Source organism: Eucyclogobius newberryi, unplaced genomic scaffold, assembly GCF_026437365.1.
Source record: "Eucyclogobius newberryi isolate DKJ021-1_F unplaced genomic scaffold, fEucNew1.0.hap1 SCAF_17, whole genome shotgun sequence".
NCBI lineage: Eukaryota > Metazoa > Chordata > Actinopteri > Gobiiformes > Gobiidae > Eucyclogobius > Eucyclogobius newberryi.
The window spans coordinates 7,068,628-7,087,228 of record NW_027315801.1 but is presented as its reverse complement, the minus strand read 5'-3'; the positions used below and the strand labels follow the sequence as shown (position 1 = coordinate 7,087,228).

The 18,601-nt window shown below is 43.0% G+C and overlaps 1 protein-coding gene across 1 annotated transcript in view; it reads right to left on the bottom strand.

The window, feature by feature from the left end:
• Positions 1–6,834: 6,834 nt before the first annotated feature.
• Positions 6,835–18,601, bottom strand: part of mical1 (microtubule associated monooxygenase, calponin and LIM domain containing 1) — a 45,283-nt gene continuing 33,516 nt past the window's right edge. Inside the window, exons 18-23 of the mRNA XM_072448874.1 lie at positions 12,768–12,877; positions 12,243–12,350; positions 11,500–11,593; positions 10,922–11,009; positions 9,965–10,038; positions 6,835–9,195 (exon numbers count right to left, since the gene is read on the bottom strand). Of these exons, the coding sequence (XP_072304975.1) occupies positions 9,002–9,195; positions 9,965–10,038; positions 10,922–11,009; positions 11,500–11,593; positions 12,243–12,350; positions 12,768–12,877 (668 nt within the window). The 3' untranslated portion in view covers positions 6,835–9,001. The remainder of the gene's footprint in view (positions 9,196–9,964; positions 10,039–10,921; positions 11,010–11,499; positions 11,594–12,242; positions 12,351–12,767; positions 12,878–18,601) is intronic.

The window sequence follows — 18,601 nt, the reverse complement described above, 5'->3', positions numbered from 1 at the left end:
GTTCTAGATCTGCTTTAACGTGTTTAGTCCTGGTTTGGACCTGGTCATGTTCTAGATCTGCTTTAGCGTCTTTAGTCCTGGTTTGGACCTGGTCATGTTCTAGATCTGCTTTAGCGTCTTTAGTCCTGGTTTGGACCTGGTCATGTTCTAGATCTGCTTTAGCGTGTTTAGTCCTGGTTTGGACCTGGTCATGTTCTAGATCTGCTTTAGCGTCTTTAGTCCTGGTTTGGACCTGGTCATGTTCTAGATCTGCTTTAGCGTGTTTAGTCCTGGTTTGGACCTGGTCATGTTCTAGATCTGCTTTAACGTGTTTAGTCCTGGTTTGGACCTGGTCATGTTCTAGATCTGCTTTAGCGTGTTTAGTCCTGGTTTGGACCTGGTCATGTTCTAGATCTGCTTTAGCGTGTTTAGTCCTGGTTTGGACCTGGTCATGTTCTAGATCTGCTTTAGCGTGTTTAGTCCTGGTTTGGACCTGGTCATGTTCTAGATCTGCTTTAGCGTGTTTAGTCCTGGTTTGGACCTGGTCATGTTCTAGATCTGCTTTAGCGTGTTTAGTCCTGGTTTGGACCTGGTCATGTTCTAGATCTGCTTTAGCGTGTTTAGTCCTGGTTTGGACCTGGTCATGTTCTAGATCTGCTTTAGCGTGTTTAGTCCTGGGTTAGATTTAAGATTGGTTCGTTTCTAGTTGAAAAAGGTTGTTGGGGATGCGATCTTTCAGTCTAAATTTTCTCATCGTAAAACAAAGGAGTTCCTCAAGGGTCTGTTCTTGGACCACTTTTATTTACAATGCATATAAACACAAATGATCACAATGATGCAAAATATACACAAGTGGATTTTCACTCAAAACTGTGTTAATTTAAAATGACAAATGAATTCAAGTGAAAAAATAAAATAAAAAGGCTCTACTGAGTTATAAAATATATATATTCTTACGCTCGATGGTCATGTGATTGAAGTATTACAAATACTTGGAGATCTGAATCAATGATACATTCTCTTTTAACAAACACGTGCAAGAGACAAATAATCTATCATCTTAAAGCCAGATCCTCATTCTTCATTGGACAGAACTGTCTCGTTTCTAAAGCTCTCATTTGGATTTGTCTGATTATTTAATACGTTTGTTGAACTTCAGATCAAGAATTCACCGCTTGAGATCTCAGGATATTATCATTTTATAATAATATCGCACGGAGTCAGGAAAACGGCCTTCGGACACTTTGCTCCCTGTGGAACAAAGCACTATTGAAATTAAACTATTTTATGCCTTTTGAGGATTTTAAAGCTCGGCATAAAAACTATCCACGATTTGGAAGCTCTTGTTTCACGTGACTTTGTGTTAACGTCCATGACCCGCTGAAGAAACATCGAGAGGTTCCTCCCTTCACTGTGTTTCTGTTCTGGAGCAGCAGCGGAGAACATGAAGCAACGTGAAGAAAGAACAGAATATGTCACAAACATGTTGAAAATGCAGAGCTTTTTCCTGCACGAGTTTCAAGAGAACGTTTGAACACAAAGTCCAGAATGTTTCAAGGGCAAAAATAAATTGCTTTTTTTCTGTGAAGAGAGAATTCAAGACAGAAGTTTCACTCACACGAAGAGGTCGTTATGTGTTTGTGTTATATTCACACGAGAAGATGTTCTCTAGATGTTCTTTAGTCCTGTGTTTGGACCTGGTTTAGTCCTGGTTTAGTCCTAGTTTTGACCTGGTTTCCACAAGACGGCTTTGCCTGAATAAAAGTTGTTCTGGGCCAGTAAACGGTCCAAGACCTGACCCTGGGACCACGAGTCAGAACCCAGACATGTTCTCCTGACCACGCCCTCCTGACCACGCCCTCCTGACCACGTCCTCCTGACCACGCCCTCCTGACCACGTCCTCCTGACCACGTCCTCCTGACCACGCCCTCCTGACCACGTCCTCCTGACCACACCCTCCTGACCACATCTCCTGCTGACCACGTCTCCTCCTGACCACGCCCTCCTGACCACGTCTCCTCCTGACCACGCCCTCCTCCCCACGTCCTCCTGACCACGCCCTCCTGACCACGTCTCCTCCTGACCACGCCCTCTTGACCATGCCCTCCTCACCACGTCTCCTCCTGACCACGTCTCCTCCTGACCACGTCTCCTCCTGACCACGCCCTCCTCACCACGTCCTCCTGACCACGTCCTCCTGACCACGCCCTCCTGACCACGTCTCCTCCTGACCACGCCCTCCTCCCCACGTCCTCCTGACCACGCCCTCCTGACCACGCCCTCCTGACCACGTCTCCTCCTGACCACGCTCTCTTGACCATGTCTCCTCCTGACCACGTCTCCTCCTGACCACGCCCTCTTGACCATGTCTCCTCCTGACCACGCCCTCCTCACCACGTCTCCTCCTGACCACGTTCTCCTGACCTCGTCCTCCTGACCTCGTCCTCCTGACCTCGTCCTCCTGACCACGCCCTCCTGACCACGCCCTCCTGACCACGCCCCCCTGACCCCGTCCCACTGTGTCCACTCATCATTGTGTTGAGCTAAATACTGAACGTAATCTGTTTATGAGTCTGATGCTCACGTGCGACTGAACGAGACACGAGACTCAGCGTTATGAAGCTAAATGTGGGTCATAGAGGTAAATGTGGGTCATGGAGGTAAATGTGGTTCACGGAGATAAATGTGGGCCACGGGGATAAATGTGGGCCATGGAGATAAATGTGGGTCATAGAGGTAAATGTGGGCCACAGAAGTAAATGTGGGTCACGGAGATAAATGTGGGCCACGGGGATAAATGTGGGCCACGGAGATAAATGTGGGTCATGGGGATAAATGTGGGCCACGGAGATAAATGTGGGTCATGGAGGTAAATGTGGGTCATAGAGGTAAATGTGGGTCATAGAGGTAAATGTGGGCCACGGGGATAAATGTGGGCCACGGAGGTAAATGTGGGTCATAGAGGTAAATGTGGGCCACAGAAGTAAATGTGGGTCATAGAGGTAAATGTGGGTCACGGGGATAAATGTGGGCCACGGAGATACATGTGGGTCATAGAGGTAAATGTGGGTCATAGAGGTAAATGTGGGTCATAGAGGTAAATGTGGGCCACAGAAGTAAATGTGGGTCACGGAGATAAATGTGGGCCACAGAGTTAAATGTGGGTCATGGAGGTAAATATGGGCCAAGGAGATAAATATGGGCCAAGGAGATAAATGTGGGCCATGGAAGAAAGTGAAATGAGATTTACATAAAAGAGTAAAGACTTTGGTTAAATGTGGCGCTGTAACACATGGTTTAACACAACAACAACTTTCATTACTTGGACCTGGTTTAGACCTGGTTTAGACCTGGTTTAGACCTGGTTTGGACCTGATTTAGACCTAATTTCATAGAGTTCTATGTTTCAACAGCACTGTTTTATCAAAATTAAAATATTTTCAAAGTAAAGCTCTAACCGTAGCTATAATCCGACATCGAGGCCCTAAACTTCACCGTTATTGCACAAAACGTCACCGTGATCATGTAGAAAGACAATAAACCTTACCACTGTTGTACTAAAAGGCCTTAAACTTAATCATAACCTTATAGCGAGGTCCTGACATAAGTATAACACGACAACAAAGAGAAGACCTTTGAAAAAAGCCCCTAAAATATGGAAACATTGGATCAATCTTTCAAATGTGGGAATTTATCCCGGTTCAGTTTTAGATTTAAAACTGGTTTTGTCCTGGTTTAGTCCTGGTTTAGTCCTGGTTTAGTCCTTTGTTTAGTCCTGGTTTAGTCCTTTGTTTAGTCCTGGTTTAGTCCTGGTTTAGACCTGGTTTAGTCCTGGTTTAGTCCTGGTTTAGTCCTTTGTTTAGTCCTGGTTTAGTCCTGGTTTAGACCTGGTTCAGTCCTGGTTTAGTCCTGGTTTAGACCTGGTTCAGTCCTGGTTCAGTCCTGGTTTAGACCTGGTTTAGTCCTGGTTTAGACCTGGTGCAGTCCTTGTCGTGTTTACGCTTCTCACTCGTCTTCGTGTGGATCTAAATGCAGAGCTTTAATCTGTTTATGAGGCTAATATTCACGTGTGACATGTCTAAGCTCTTCGATTCAGACATGATTTAATCCTGGTTTAGTCCCGTTATAGTCCTTGTTTGGACTTGGTTTAGTTTTGAGACAATTTCCACTCGTTTAAGACCTTGGTTTAGTCTCGGTTTAGTCTCGGTCTACAGTTTGTTTACAGTTTGTTTGTTTGTTTGTTTGCAGTTTGTTTACAGTTTGTTTACATCAGTTTGAATCTTGAGTTTTCCCAAAAGTCGTCCAGTAAACTTGGTCATTCATGGTTTGGACCTGATTTAGTTCTTGTCCTCGTCCTGTATCGTGTTTACCTCATGGTGTTGATCCAGATCCAGAGCTATAATCTGTATGAGGCTAATATTCACGTGAGACATGTCTGAGCACGACGATCCAGGCGGGACACGAGGCGCTCTGACCTGCTTTTGTCCCGTCCCGGCATTTTCCTGGTCTCGGTTTGGACTCGATCTGGTTCAGCGCGTTTAGTCCTGGTTTAGATCCAGGATCGGTTTGGACTCGATCTGGTTCAGCGCGTTTAGTCCTGGTTTAGATTAAGTCTCGATTTGGACTCGATCTGGTTCAGCGCGTTTAGTCCTGGTTTAGATTCAGGATCGGTTTGGACTCGATCTGGTTCAGCGCGTTTAGTCCTGGTTTAGATTCAGGATCGGTTTGGACTCGATCTGGTTCAGCGCGTTTAGTCCTGGTTTAGATTCAGGATCGGTTTGGACTCGATCTGGTTCAGCGCGTTTAGTCCTGGTTTAGATTCAGGATCGGTTTGGACTCGATCTGGTTCAGCGCGTTTAGTCCTGGTTTAGATTCAGGATCGGTTCGTCACATTTGTTCTGGTTTGAGTCCAGTTCAGTCCATGTTCGTGTCGGTGCTGTATGACATCGAAAAGCGCCAAAGAAACGACCAAATACTCCAAAGTGCGTGGAAAAAGAACGTGTTTCCGTGGCAACATCATGACTGAAGAAAGTACGACCAAGCAGTTTCTCCCTCCAACTGAGACCGTAAGAATAACCGAAATATCACGATATCGTCAAGAGTTTCACAGTAGCACGTTGCGCTATCGCCTCCTTTGTTTATGGTCTTCGTTAAAAGAACAGCAACTACATAGACCATGATCCTTTGCTCCATTTCGATGCAGACAACGTGAAGAAATGACGGTTTTAGGCACTTTTATATCGGAATTCTTTGACAGAAATGATTCGCACAAACGGTGGTCAAGGCCTTTTTAAAGTAAAGGATTTCTACAACTCTGTATCAACAATATCGAAAGAAATATCGTACCGTGAAATGAATATCGTGACTTTTATCGCACAGCGAGACTTCCCTAACGCCAACAAACCACATCCTAATTATCGTCTTCCCTCTGGAGATGTCATGGGCTCGTCACCGAAACATTGAGGAAGGAGGACTCCCACCCGATGACCCGATGACCTTGATGACTCAACTTCCCTCCTGAACTCCAGGCCGTAGATAAAAGTAGGCGGTGTTGTTCTGGAATTGGGAGGAAACTCTCTGTAGATTCAACAAAAAACACAGATTTTCCCTTTTTTAACAAACGTTTCCTGGTCGAGTCACAGCCGCGTCTTATTGAAGGTCGTTGACTTGGCGTTTCCTCCGAGAAGTAAACGGATTGTTCTGTAGGTGTTAAAGTACACGTGAATATTAGCCTGATACAGATTATAGCTCTGGATTTGGATCAACACCATGAGGTAAACACGGTACAGGACGAGGACAAGAAGGAAATCAGGACTAGATCAGGTCCAAATCATGAATGAACCAAGTTTACTGGACGACTATTGGGCAAACGTTGGATAAACCAGCGCTAAACCAGGTCTCGGGATTCAAACAGACGTAAACTAACTGTAAACAAACTGTAAACCGAGTCTAAACCGAGGTTTTAAACGAGTGGAAACAAGGACTATGGCGGGAATAAACCAGGATTAAATCATGTCTTAACAAGGTCTAAAGCAGGACTAAACCAGGTCTTAACTAGGTCTAAAGCAAGTCTTAACTAGGCCTAAACCAGGACTAAGCAGGACTAAACCAGGTCTTAACAAGGTCTAAAGCAGGACTAAACCAGGTCTAAACCAGGACTAAGACTAAAGCAGGACTAAACCAGGTCATAACCAGGTCTAAATCAGGACTAAACCAGGTCTTAACTAGGACTAAACTAGATCTAAACCAAGTCTAAAGCAGGACTACACCAGGTCTTAACTAGGACTAAACTAGATCTAAACCAAGTCTAAAGCAGGACTACACCAGGTCTTAACTAGGACAAAACTAGATCTAAACCAGGTCTAAAGCAGGACTAAAGTGAAGGACTAAACCAGGTTCAAACTTGGATTATTAAAGAATTGAACGTGTGTCGTCTGTTGTATTTCTGAATCTGAAGATAATTGAGGATAATTTATCTGTTGTTTTTGTTGTGACTAAATTGGTGTGAAATAAGGAACAAAAAAGCACAATCACAATCACGTCAAAATCAAATGTAATATAAGTGTGAAAAGAACAGAGCGCTCTCCGTTTTCTATGATTACGTTTAATCATCCGTCTGCTGCGTCCCATTTAGCCTGCATTATTCTGAGGAGAAACGTTACAAACCTCTGCAATGTCAAATCTGAAATATGATCGTGTTTTAGTGACAGTTTCAAGACGATAGAATGTCGTTTAACACAAAACAATAAAAAAGCTGAGAAAGATGATTCTCTACAGGATCTTTAATCATCTTTAATACGGTACATTTCTTTTAAATGATTTTCTTTCCCATTTTCCCCCATAAAAATTTTAGACATATGAAATCTCTGGAGTCTTTGGTGCATCGAAAGAACAACCTCCACCTCAGCGTTTGCAAACAGAAATGAATAAATACAGATCGCTTATGCCAAATATGAATAAAGTAGACAGTTTATAGTCTTTCTTTTTCATCATATTTTCGTTTTTTCAGTTTGTCGTGTGCGTTTGTGGTTTAAAACCTGGATTAGCGTTTGAGTCCAGTTCAAGACCAGTTTGGGACCAGTTTGAATCCAGTTCTAGTCCAGTTCGGGACCCGTTTTGTTTTAGTCCAGTTTTAATCCAGTGTGGGTCCAGCTTTAGTCCAGTATTAGTCCAGTTTGGGACCAGTTTTAGTCCTGTTCGAGTCCAGTTTTAGACCAGTTTTAGTCCAGTTCTAGTCCAGTTTTAATCCAGTTTAAGTACATTTTTAATCCAGTGTGGGTCCAGTTTTAGTCCAGTATTAGTCCAGTTTGGGACCAGTTTTAATCCAGTTTGGGACCAGTTTTAATCCAGTTTTAGTCCTGTTCGAGTCCAGCTTTAGACCAGTTTTAGTCCAGTTTGGGACCAGTTTTAATCCAGTTTTAGTACATTTTTAATCCAGTTTTAGTCCAGTTTTAATCCAGTGTGGGTCCAGTTTTAGTCCAGTATTAGTCCAGTTTGAGTCCAGTTTTAGACCAGTTTTAATCCAATTTGAGTCCAGTTTGAGTCCAGTTTTAGACCAGTTTGAGTCCAGTTTTAATCAAGTTTTAATCCAATTTTAATCCAGTTTGAGTCCAGTTTGAATCCAGTTTTAGACCAGTTTGAGTCCAGTTTGAATCCAGTTTTAGACCAGTTTGAGTCCAGTTTTAGTCCGTACTAATCTTGGTCTAGTCCTGGACTCGAAGGCGCTGGAACTAACGACAGCGATACATTTTTGGATAAAACCGAAACTTTATGGGTTTTAAGTACAATTCTGACCAAATAAAGAAGAAATAAAGAAATACGATGACCGAAACATTTACACATAAAGTGGTGAAAATTAGAAATGGTTTATTTTCTTTTAACATTTTGATTTAATAACGTTGTCTTAGTTCCTATAAAAATGTGTTTTCAAGTCCAGTTTGTGATGCTAAAACTCTGTAAATGCACATAATCCCACATAATCTGCCACCACAGTCGTCTCCGTGGGCAACGCTGCATTTGTTTGGCACAAAAGTAGAGTCCAGTCTGTTTGTGAGCGAGGCACACTTTAATGCGGCTGCAGAGTCGCCCCCTAGTGGCTGAAATCAAACCTGTTTCCACTTTCAAGTCCACAATCCTGTTTTGTCCAGTATAAAGCTGCAGAAAAACCATTATTTTAGCCGTTAAAAGATTATTTCTACTCTACATTGAGATTTAGCAACAAAATAAAAGCTGAAATATGTCGACTGAAAGCTTTGATACAGAATATTTAAGAATTAAGTGTATTTTTTCATTGTTTACTGACATTTGGATTAAATAATTGCACCATATATGTTATAAAAAGGTCTTTTTGTGTGCGTTTTGGAGTCTGTATAGTGCAGAAAGCGCCTACGATCATCAAAATATGACTAGAATTATTTTTTGTAGCCGACTGCAGCCTCAGCAACAACTCCAGCGTTTAATCTTCTCCAGGTGCATGTCGCCCCCTAGAGGCTGGAGTCAAACCTGTTCGTGAGCCATCCTAAAGTAGTCCCAGTTTTCCATTATAAAAGGCGCAGACTTATTGGCCCTGCTGCAGCTTCCTCCGCAATAAAAAAGGCTCTTCTCCGGCGCGTAATCTCCTCCAGTCGAGTTTTACGACGAACCAAAGTCAGAGCTGAAGACTGTGGTCCACAGCGAGCACGAAAAGCCAAGAAAAGTCAGTTTTCCTTCGTAAAGCTGCAGATTTGCCAGATTTGATGCTACTTTTTACGGCGTCCGGCCTTTGGGTTCAGGATCTTCAAGAAAATGGATTCAAACCGTTTTTTATTTTTCAAATCTGGACAGGTAAAGGCAATTCTCCAACATCTTCCTCCAGCACATCTTCACGTTCCCGTCGCCCTCCAGAAGATGAATTCATGACCTATTTTTCCATCATTTTCCTGCTCAGTTTGTTCCACGTTCGGTTGGATCTTTGGCGTCGGCGGGAGCTTTTCAAGCGCCGTTCAGAGCGTCATCGTGGTGATAGTTCTGGCCGAGTTCTCCTCAGGCCCAGTTGACTTGGGCGCCGGTCTTGGAGTGGCGCTTGGCCTCCATGATGGTGAAGGCCTCCTGCTCCTCGCTCATCTCCTTCAGCCGCTTCTCCTCCAGGAAGGACACCAGCGAGTCCCTCATGTCCACCACCTCGATCCTCTGCTGCAGGAGGCGCTCCTCCTCCGCCGCCTGCTCCGGGGTTTTGTCTGAGGGAGAGAAGAAGAAGAACAGGGCGTTTGGAAACGTTCTCCGGGCAGCTGAGAAGAAGAAGAGCCTCACAAGAAACTGAGGACTCGAACTGCTCCGACGGTTAAAGACTGGACTAATATAACAGACACAACCACAACAGGCTCCATGGGAAAAAGAACTTCTGGACACATTTAAGAAATAATGGACAAAATGGGACAGTTATTTAGGACTTAAGAAGGGTTAAAAGAGAGCATATTTATTTTTGGATGCCACTCCCTTATTTTATTTCATTTGTCTGTTATATCTGTTATATCTGTTTTATCTTATTTTATGTATTTTATTTATTTATTTTATTTATTATTTTTATATTTTACCCGGGAGGAGCTACATTTAGAGTGTTCAAGTTGTTCTCGAATGGAAAAATCTGTGTTATTTGATTCATATTCGACAGTAATTCATTTAAAAGACAAACACTTAATCTTATTAAAGGCGTTTAAACAGAGTAAAAGTTCTTCACAAAGTAATGCATTACAGAATAGAAAAAAAAAGAAATATACTCAACAGAAGCTTTTGATGAGTATTTCGTTTTTTTTCTTTTGCTGCAATACACAGTCCAAATTTTAAATATATTCATCTTAGCTGCTCTTCTTTTAGTTCAATGAGTCGGAGCGCTCAGAGGCACTTAAAGTTGTGATTCGAGGTGTTTGATATTTAAATCTATAACTATAAGGTTTATGTCGTTTTGTTTCTAATAAAATCCCCTAAAACCTGAATGCCTCTCCTCACCCGTCATGTCCATGTATCTGCGCAGCTCCAGCTCCAACATGCTCTGTTTGTCCTCCAGCTCCAGCTGACGAGACCTGGCCAGACAAACAGCAAAAACACTCACAAAACGTGCCACAAACAAGCCTGGAAAAAGTATATCATCTGGGAATGTGTGCGAAGTACTGAAGTGCACGTGTTTAGAATACACAAGGTTCAGAAAATATTTAAGAATTTGGCTAAAATTCCATCGTTCAACAAAATAAGGGCGTGTCATGTGATGATATTTGTTAAATTGATGTTTAAGCGGTCTGAACATGTGCATTCTTGTGAGTAAATTGTCTCTGTCTTCATTGTTTCCCAGAATTTGACGCTACCGCCTGTCATTTTCCCCCTACTTCCTGTCATTTCCCCCCCTACTTCATGTCATTGTTTTCCTACTTCCTGTCAATTTCCCCTCATCATTTCCCCCTACTTCCTGTCAATTTCCCCTCATCATTTCCCCCTACTTCCTGTAATTTCCCCCTACTTCTTGTCATTTTTTCCCCCATACTCCCTGTCATTTTCCCTACTTCCTGTAATTTCCCCCAAATCCTGTCATTCCCCCCCTACTTCCTGTAATTTTAACCCCATACTTCCTGTCAATTTTATCTGTCATTCCCCCCCACTTCCTGTTAATTTTCCCCATCATTTTTTCACAACTTCTTGTCATTTCCCCCCCTACTTCCTGTAATGTTTTCCTACTTCCTGTAATTTCCCCCCTTCTTCCTGTCATTTCCGACCTACTTCCTGTCAATTTTCCTTGTCATTTTTCTTTACTTCCTGTCCTTCCCCCCTACTTCCTGTCATTTCCCCCCAACTTCCTGTCTTTTCCCCCCTACTTCCTGTCATTTTTCCCCTACTTCCTGTCATTTTTTCCCTACTTCCTGTAATTTCCCCCCCAACTGTTTCCCATTCCTCTGGTTAGGCTCTGACACTCACGCCACCATGAGCTCAGACTCCTCGGACACCAGGGCGTTCTTCTCGTGCACCAGCTGGATCCAGTTCTCGATCATGTCGGGAGAACTGTCTGCGGGAGAGAAACATTCAGAAAAGCGTTTAAAGGAGACGTACGGGACTTTTCAACTATAACATAACATAATGAACGAAATGTAAATGAATAATCTGCATATTAGGCAGATCATTCATTTACATTTCGTTCATTGTAAAACTATAATATTTATGAGAAAAACATTAATAATAGATGGGTTTATTGACTTCCTGTTCAAAACTGCAGATCTGATAAGCCACGCCTCTTTGCATTGTCATTTTACCGTGACAAGCAGCAGATTATCATTTACGAGTTTTTTATGATTGAAAAGTGTCAAAACTCTACCACTGTCACTCAGAGCCTTAATTTGTCAACGAATCAGAAAGAAGTACAGGGATGTGGGCGGGGATAGGGGGTAGGTGACTTTTTGGAAAACATGAACCAACAGTTTTAACTCAAAATACAACTTTGATCAAGATAATGAGTTTTAGATTGTTTGGTTTGTATTCTGTTTAAAGTAAACTGTTACCATCTTCCCGACGTAAAGTCCTCTCGAGCTGGACGCCTTTTTCTTCCAGATCCTTAAACGTGACCTCGATCTCCTCCAGCCTCCTCTGGATCGACTGCGTTGGACAAATGAAGATGATTAAAACGTAAACTAAAGACTCCGCCTCCAGCTATTGTAACAAAGCATCAGGAATGTGCTAAATATGGTAAACTTGTTTCACTTTCTAGAACACAGACCTGGGCCTTCCTCAGTGTATCTAGAACACAGACCTGGGCCTTCCTCAGTGTATCTAGAACACAGACCTGGGACTTCCTCAGTGTATCTAGAACACATACCTGGGCCTTCCTCAGTGTATCTAGAACACACACCTGGGCCATCCTCAGTGTATCTAGAACACATACCTGGGCCTTCCTCAGTGTATCTAGAACACAGACCTGGGACTTCCTCAGTGTATCTAGAACACATACCTGGGCCTTCCTCAGTGTATCTAGAACACACACCTGGGCCATCCTCAGTGTATCTAGAACACAGACCTGGGCCTTCCTCAGTGTATCTAGAGCACATACCTGGGCCTTCCTCAGTGTATCTAGAACACAGACCTGGGACTTCCTCAGTGTATCTAGAACACATACCTGGGCCTTCCTCAGTGTATCTAGAACACACACCTGGGCCATCCTCAGTGTATCTAGAACACAGACCTGGGCCTTCCTCAGTGTATCTAGAGCACATACCTGGGCCTTCCTCAGTGTATCTAGAACACAGACCTGGGCCTTCCTCAGCCGCTGCAGCTCGCTCATCTTGGCTCTTCGCTCCAGAGTTCTCATCTTCATCAGCTCCACCTTCTGAGCCTCCACAGGGTCGGACGGCAGAGGCTGGAAAAACACAAGTTTTTCAGATTCTAGATTCTGCTGCTGTTGTGTCCTTCAGTCACTTCAGAGATGTTTTGTGGATGTGGTGAGTGAGTCGAGGCACCGAGTCTGAACAATCAACTATCATTTTAGAATTTCTGTCAGCAATGATTTTTTTCAATTAGTTGAGTCGTCAAATAATGATTTCTCTTGAACTGTGAGACTTTTAAATACATTATCAACCAAATATAGTGACAAAATGCCTCTAGAGATTAATAGAGACAGAAAAGTGGTTAAAAATTGGTTAAACTAAGAAATTATGTATCTCTTTTTGACATTTTAATTTAATAATGCAGCTCTTTTTGTTGTAGATGTTGTGTTTCAGAGGGGATCGTTGCTGGGTAAATCTAGATGATAAAACCAAAAACACGCAGCCCTTACTTTCTCGTTGAAAAGGTCGATGTCGTCACGCTGATACATCTCGTCCTCGTCTTCATCGTCGTCATCGGCGTCGTTCTCTGAGGCGCACTGTGCGTGTCTGAACGTGGTTTCTGGAGAACACAAGAGCACAAGTCATCAGCCTCGCTAGAAAAACTAAGACCCGGCTCATCTGTGCAGTTCATCGGATGTGAATGAAAACGTTTGGAGGAATCAGCAAAAGTCAAAGTGTCTTGCTTGTCCAGAAAAGGGCTGATTGAGGTGCACTTTATTGTCCCCGTAGGATCGTCCTCTTAATGCACGGCTTTAGAAAAAGATCTAGTTATATAATTATTTGTGATCACGATTAGTGATTCTGTTCAACGTTCGCATTTAAATTTAAATTGTCAGTTCATGGGCCAATTTCCAACTACTAAAAAACTCAAAGCATGCTTGCATACATTTCTTTTTCCTCTCTTGATTTTTAAAACGTATAACACAAAACAAGAACAGAGAAAAGACAAAAAATATATATGTATTCGCGTATAAATACACACACACTCATTCTTTTATGCTTGTATAATAATAATAATAATAATAATAAAAAAGTAAAGGCAGGGCTGGGTAGGACCTAAGGGAACTATACAATATAATAATAATAATAATTAAAGCCGCGGTAGCGGTGATGATGGCTCTTGCCACCTGCGCAACCGCCTTCCAGCGCGACCGTGTTTTGATTGCGATAGCCCCGACACTGCATTCTCTTAGACTTTATTCTTTACACCCCCTCCTCCCTGTACCTCCGTCACCTAGCAACAGAGACCCGCCGCTAATGCTGATGCTAACGCTAATGCTAAGACCACGGCACGAGAGGAAATGTTCCATCAAAATAAAAGAGGAAGTGAAGGCATTCATTGCGCCTCTGCTGGACAATTGTGAAAATACACAATATCTGTAGTGCAGTTTTTTCATGGCATCTTGAGGAGAATATAATCCATGAGTTTCAAACAAATCAGACAATGTTGAGTTTTTCACACAATGGGTAGGGGGCGCTATAGAGTAAATTTGTTACATGGTATTAATTTTTTCCAATAAGATCATAAAAACACATTAGTGAGTGAAATATGAGCTCCGTAGATCAATCCATTAGGTGCGACTTGTCCTTGAAAAAAACGGAAAATTAAGCCTTTTTTGAGGGGAGACCGTAAGGAAAGGCTTTTTTTTAGAATTTTAATAAAATTTCAATGTCTCTAAATAAAAACAGTGTTGTTTCGAGCTTGATCGGACGAAAAACCTAGGACAAGTACGATTTTGAGAAAAAAAGTCAAACATGTTCCTGTTTATCATAGAGCAATGCTGCCAGGTGTGTTTTACTCGTCAAAGGTCAGAGGTCAAAGGTAGCTCTATCACTGTCCCAAGTCTCATGTGCCTAGGCCAAAGATTAAGAGTTTCAGATTTTTTCCTTAAGTCAGACCTGTTCCCAGTGCATGTTGGACACCACCAGGGCTGCCCTTTGTCACCGGTTCTGTTGACAGAATTTCTAGGCGCAGTCAGGGGTCGGGGAAGACCCAGGACACGCTGGAGAGACTATGTCTCTCGGCTGGCCTGGGAACGCCTCGGGATCCCCCCGGAGGAGTTGGAGGAAGTGTCTGGGGAGGAGAAAGTCTGGGAGTCCCTGCTCAGACTGCTGCCCCCGTGCCCCGGCCCCGGATAAAGCGGCAGAAAATGGATGGATGGATGTTTTTTCCTTTTTTAACTAGTCGGCACTGTTGCGACGGGCGTTCTCGCAAGATGTCGGTGTAATCCCTCATTCGTCCAGGCGCGTTCCATAGTAGAAAAAGCTTCAGTTGTAGTCATCTGGACTCAGTTTGAAAAAATAGACGTTTCGACTCTCATCCAAGAGTCATTGTCAATAAAAGAATTTAGATCGAGAACTCCGATATTAATACTGTTCTGTGGTAAGACCCGCCCATTGGGCGGAGCCTTCCTGAAGTAGAAAGAGTTGTTTGTTTCAACAGAAACTCACCCCTTGTATCTACCGAGCTAGCCTATTCAGAATTTTAATGGCCTATTAGAATCCTCTTTGTCTTTGTGAGACCCTGGCTCAACCACCCTGAGTACCTGATTAGCATCTAAATGTCCTGGTCCTGGTCCAAGGAAGCTATTTTTGTTAAAAAGGAAAGACCTTCTTTAAACAGAAATGGAGGGCTCAGATTCTATCTTCCTGGTATCTATAATGGAATACTGAACCCCTGGAAAGGTAGAGGACCAGGACCAGTGTCAGCATATTCAAATTTCAGAGATCTGGCGATTTCCCCATTTTAATAACATGGGCGGTTTCTGTCATCGCCACGGCTACGCCGTAACAAATGTGACATGGGTCTCATTGACTTTTCTGATGCCAAAATGGAATTTTGTGCCAAATTTCGTAAAATTTCAAAAAATTTAACATTTTACCCTCCATATAAAATTGTATGTCACTCTGCAGGGGGCGCTGTCGCGCCAAATTAATTTATTTCACAATGTGGTTTAGGGCAAAGGGTTTAACAACTGATTCAAATTTGACGCAATTCGGACTTTATCTGCGCAAACGGCAGCAAATATAAAATTAGGAAATTTCCTAAATTGTAGCTACAGTTTACAGTTTTTGTACATTTGGGGGCGCTGACGCGCCAGTTTTAAATTTTTTAGAAAAAGAGGATAACCAGAATGTAGAGAGGCACGATTTTTAGAGGTGTGCAAGTTTTTGTAACATTTTGTTAATGTTCACTGGGTGAAAAGAAGAAGAAAGAAGAAAGAACAATATTCCGATGAGAAAACAATGTTTCTGGCCCTGCGACAAGTTGGCCACTGTCCAGGGTGTACCCCGCCTAAGGCCCGAAGTTACTGGGATAGGCTCCAGTCACCCGCGACCCCGAAAGGGAACAAGCGGTAGAAAATGGATGGATGGAAAACAATGTTTCTCATTTTTCAAATATCATAAACTACATTTTCGGAAAGCGCTCACGCTTTCCTACCTCATGGTGTGGGTCCCTGGTCACTGACGGGTACTTTCATTAACTTTGAGAGGGCTCCGCCCACTTTGTGTTTTTGGCTCTCTATACAGTAATAATGTTCAATTTTTGCATTTTTTGCATTGCAGGGAACAAGCGATAGAAAATGGATGGATGGATGTTTATATGCACGGAACATGCAAGAGATTCTTGAGCTACTCAGCGCAAACGGGTGCTTTATATGGGGATGTATATGTATGTAAAGTGCTCATTTAGTGCGCACTTTTGCACTGGCTTAGCCTGTTTACAAAGGTAATGTTCCATTTTCCTACTACTAATTAGTATGCACGGGGCGTGCATGAGTGGAGGAGTGCGTTAGTGAGTGTTTGGAAGCGGGCGAGTGCTTCAATTACGTGCGCACTGCGCACTTTTGCAGCCGTGCTTACGGAATTAATGGGCCTCTTGCCAGCTTGTGGCGCTCGGGCCTAAAAATAAATAAACACATTAAAAAAGGAAAGATTGGAAGCTTTTCCCCCAAATGGACAATGTTTTAAAGTCAAGGCTAAGTGGCTCTTCTCATCCAAGGGTTTTGTACATTTTGTACATCTGTAATGGGCCATCCTATTGTCACCTGACTGTAACGCCCTCATCACTGAGTACTAGAGCATCAGAATGCTGTGGTACTCAGTACTCTACCGGCCAGGAAAGCTCTACTGTGGGGGGCGGATATGGCCTCCAATCCCTTGGCGCAGGCGAACCTCTAGTGGCTTTCTTCTTAAGCTTGGCCATTGTCTCTGTGAAACGAGTTAGTGAGTTGCATTTTCTGTCAGACCCATGTGTCTCAGATGGAGCACAGATGACTGTCACTTTGTGGCTGAATCCAGTGTTTCTGCTGAAGGTGTTATCCCGCTCTCATTGCAACCAGCCTCTGGCGTTGGCTCGGTCTGTGCCTCTGATTGGACAGGGCAGGGACAGGCTGTTGTTGTGCCCGGTGAGGGCATTGAAAATCTATATTACATGAACTGCAGGTATAAGGCGTTCAGAACAGTTGTTTGTAAGTTATGGTGGTGCTAAAAAGGGATGTCCTGTTTCCAGACAGCGTCTTCTGGGTTGTTGATGTCATTCGTCACGCTTAAGGCGTGGCAGGATTCATCCCACCGCCTGGTGTGAAGACTCATTATTCCAGAGGCATCTCCACTTCCTGGGCCCCCCATGAATGTGATGCTGAATCTTGGGCAAAGCCAGGCACTTTCACCAGATTCTACACCGTCAATGTGGCCGCTCTGTATCCTCTGTTGTGGTTCTTCAGGAATCCTCGGGTTCTTCTCACTAAGGTGTGTGCTTGGGATTCTTCATGACATAGCTGGTATTAGCGAAGGGAAAATTCAATGCTTCAGCACCGCCCTTCTGGCGGTCGTCCAGGATTCATAGAACCGTAGTTACAATGAGTTTATGACGAGAAAGAGAAGATACAGAGGAAGGGAGGGGAATTGTGAAAAAGAACATAAAAGACTGCATAGACCAATAAGTTATCTTTGCACTCATTATCTTGTCATTCATTAACTCGAATTTGCCACAGGGAAGATTAAATAAAGTTACGATAACACAATGGTTGTACATTTACCTTTGAAAACAAACCCAGAGTATATATGCTGGTGTGGTTCAGATCTCACTCAGGCTGGTATCGACTGCTCTGACAATAAGGTAAGGATTATTTTGTTTTGTCTTTCACAATTTAATGAAGAGAATTTGAGTTTCCCTTTTTGACAATATAGTAGTCATTTCAAAAAATTAGCTACAGCTTTAGTGCAAGAGCAGACTGCTGCAAACATGTTTTAACGCTGGTAAGTTGTACCTCTGGAGAAGCTGTAGTTTCTGTGACACTGAAACATTAACATCACAAATATATTTATTTAAAGTCATGACTTTTTCTTATGGACCAAAATCTGTCTCTCACCTTGTCTTGTGGGAATTGGGTCCGGTCCCACCCCCAACTAAGTTGTTTTTATAGACAATCTGTGATAAAATGTGAATATATGATTATATTTCTGTGATGTATTTTATCTGCATAATAGTGATATTTTATCTGCATCATTAGTTGAAGTGAAAAACGGGTGTGTGACAGCATTTGTTTGTGAATGTGTCGTAAAGAATGTTGCCCCAGGGGGGGTGTGACAGCCCAGAGGAGTTTGTGTAAACATTACCCCAGGCTTTATCTCTACGGAAAAATACCAAGTGCCTTGATGTGAAGCTGACCAATGAGAAATGTGACCCGCCTATTCCAGAATATCTAATAAAACCAACCTGCATGAGAAAAAACGGGTGAGACGCAGGAGGGTCACGCAGTCCGGCGTTTTCTCCCATGCGTGCCATACAAAAGTCTGATATTTCTGTGTCGTTTCATATTCTAAGTTGAATTGTGTTCTCTATGTGTTAAGGAATATCATCGGTGTATGTCTAATTTCTTGACACAATCACACTTTCACACTTGAAAATTAAGATAAGATAAGATAAGATAAGATATTCCTTTATTGTCCCACATGGGGAAATTTCATTGGTGCAACGCAAATTGTGACTAAACTGTGAATAAACCCAAATTCTAACATGCAATAGACCAGGTCTAAACCGTGTGCACATCAAGCACCTAAAGTTTGAGCGTGTCAGAGACGAGACCCGGGTGTGTGAGAAGGGGGAAAGCTTCACGCTGTGGGGCTGGGTGTGCAAAGGGGGCGCTGTGACGTGTGTGTGGGGGGCAGAATGAGGAAAGGGTGGAGCTTACTCGTCCGTGTAGCGTCTTTAAAGACTAGACGCTTGCTTAAGAAGAACTTAATGTTCGTGATTATTTGGGCTCCACTTTGCTGTAAA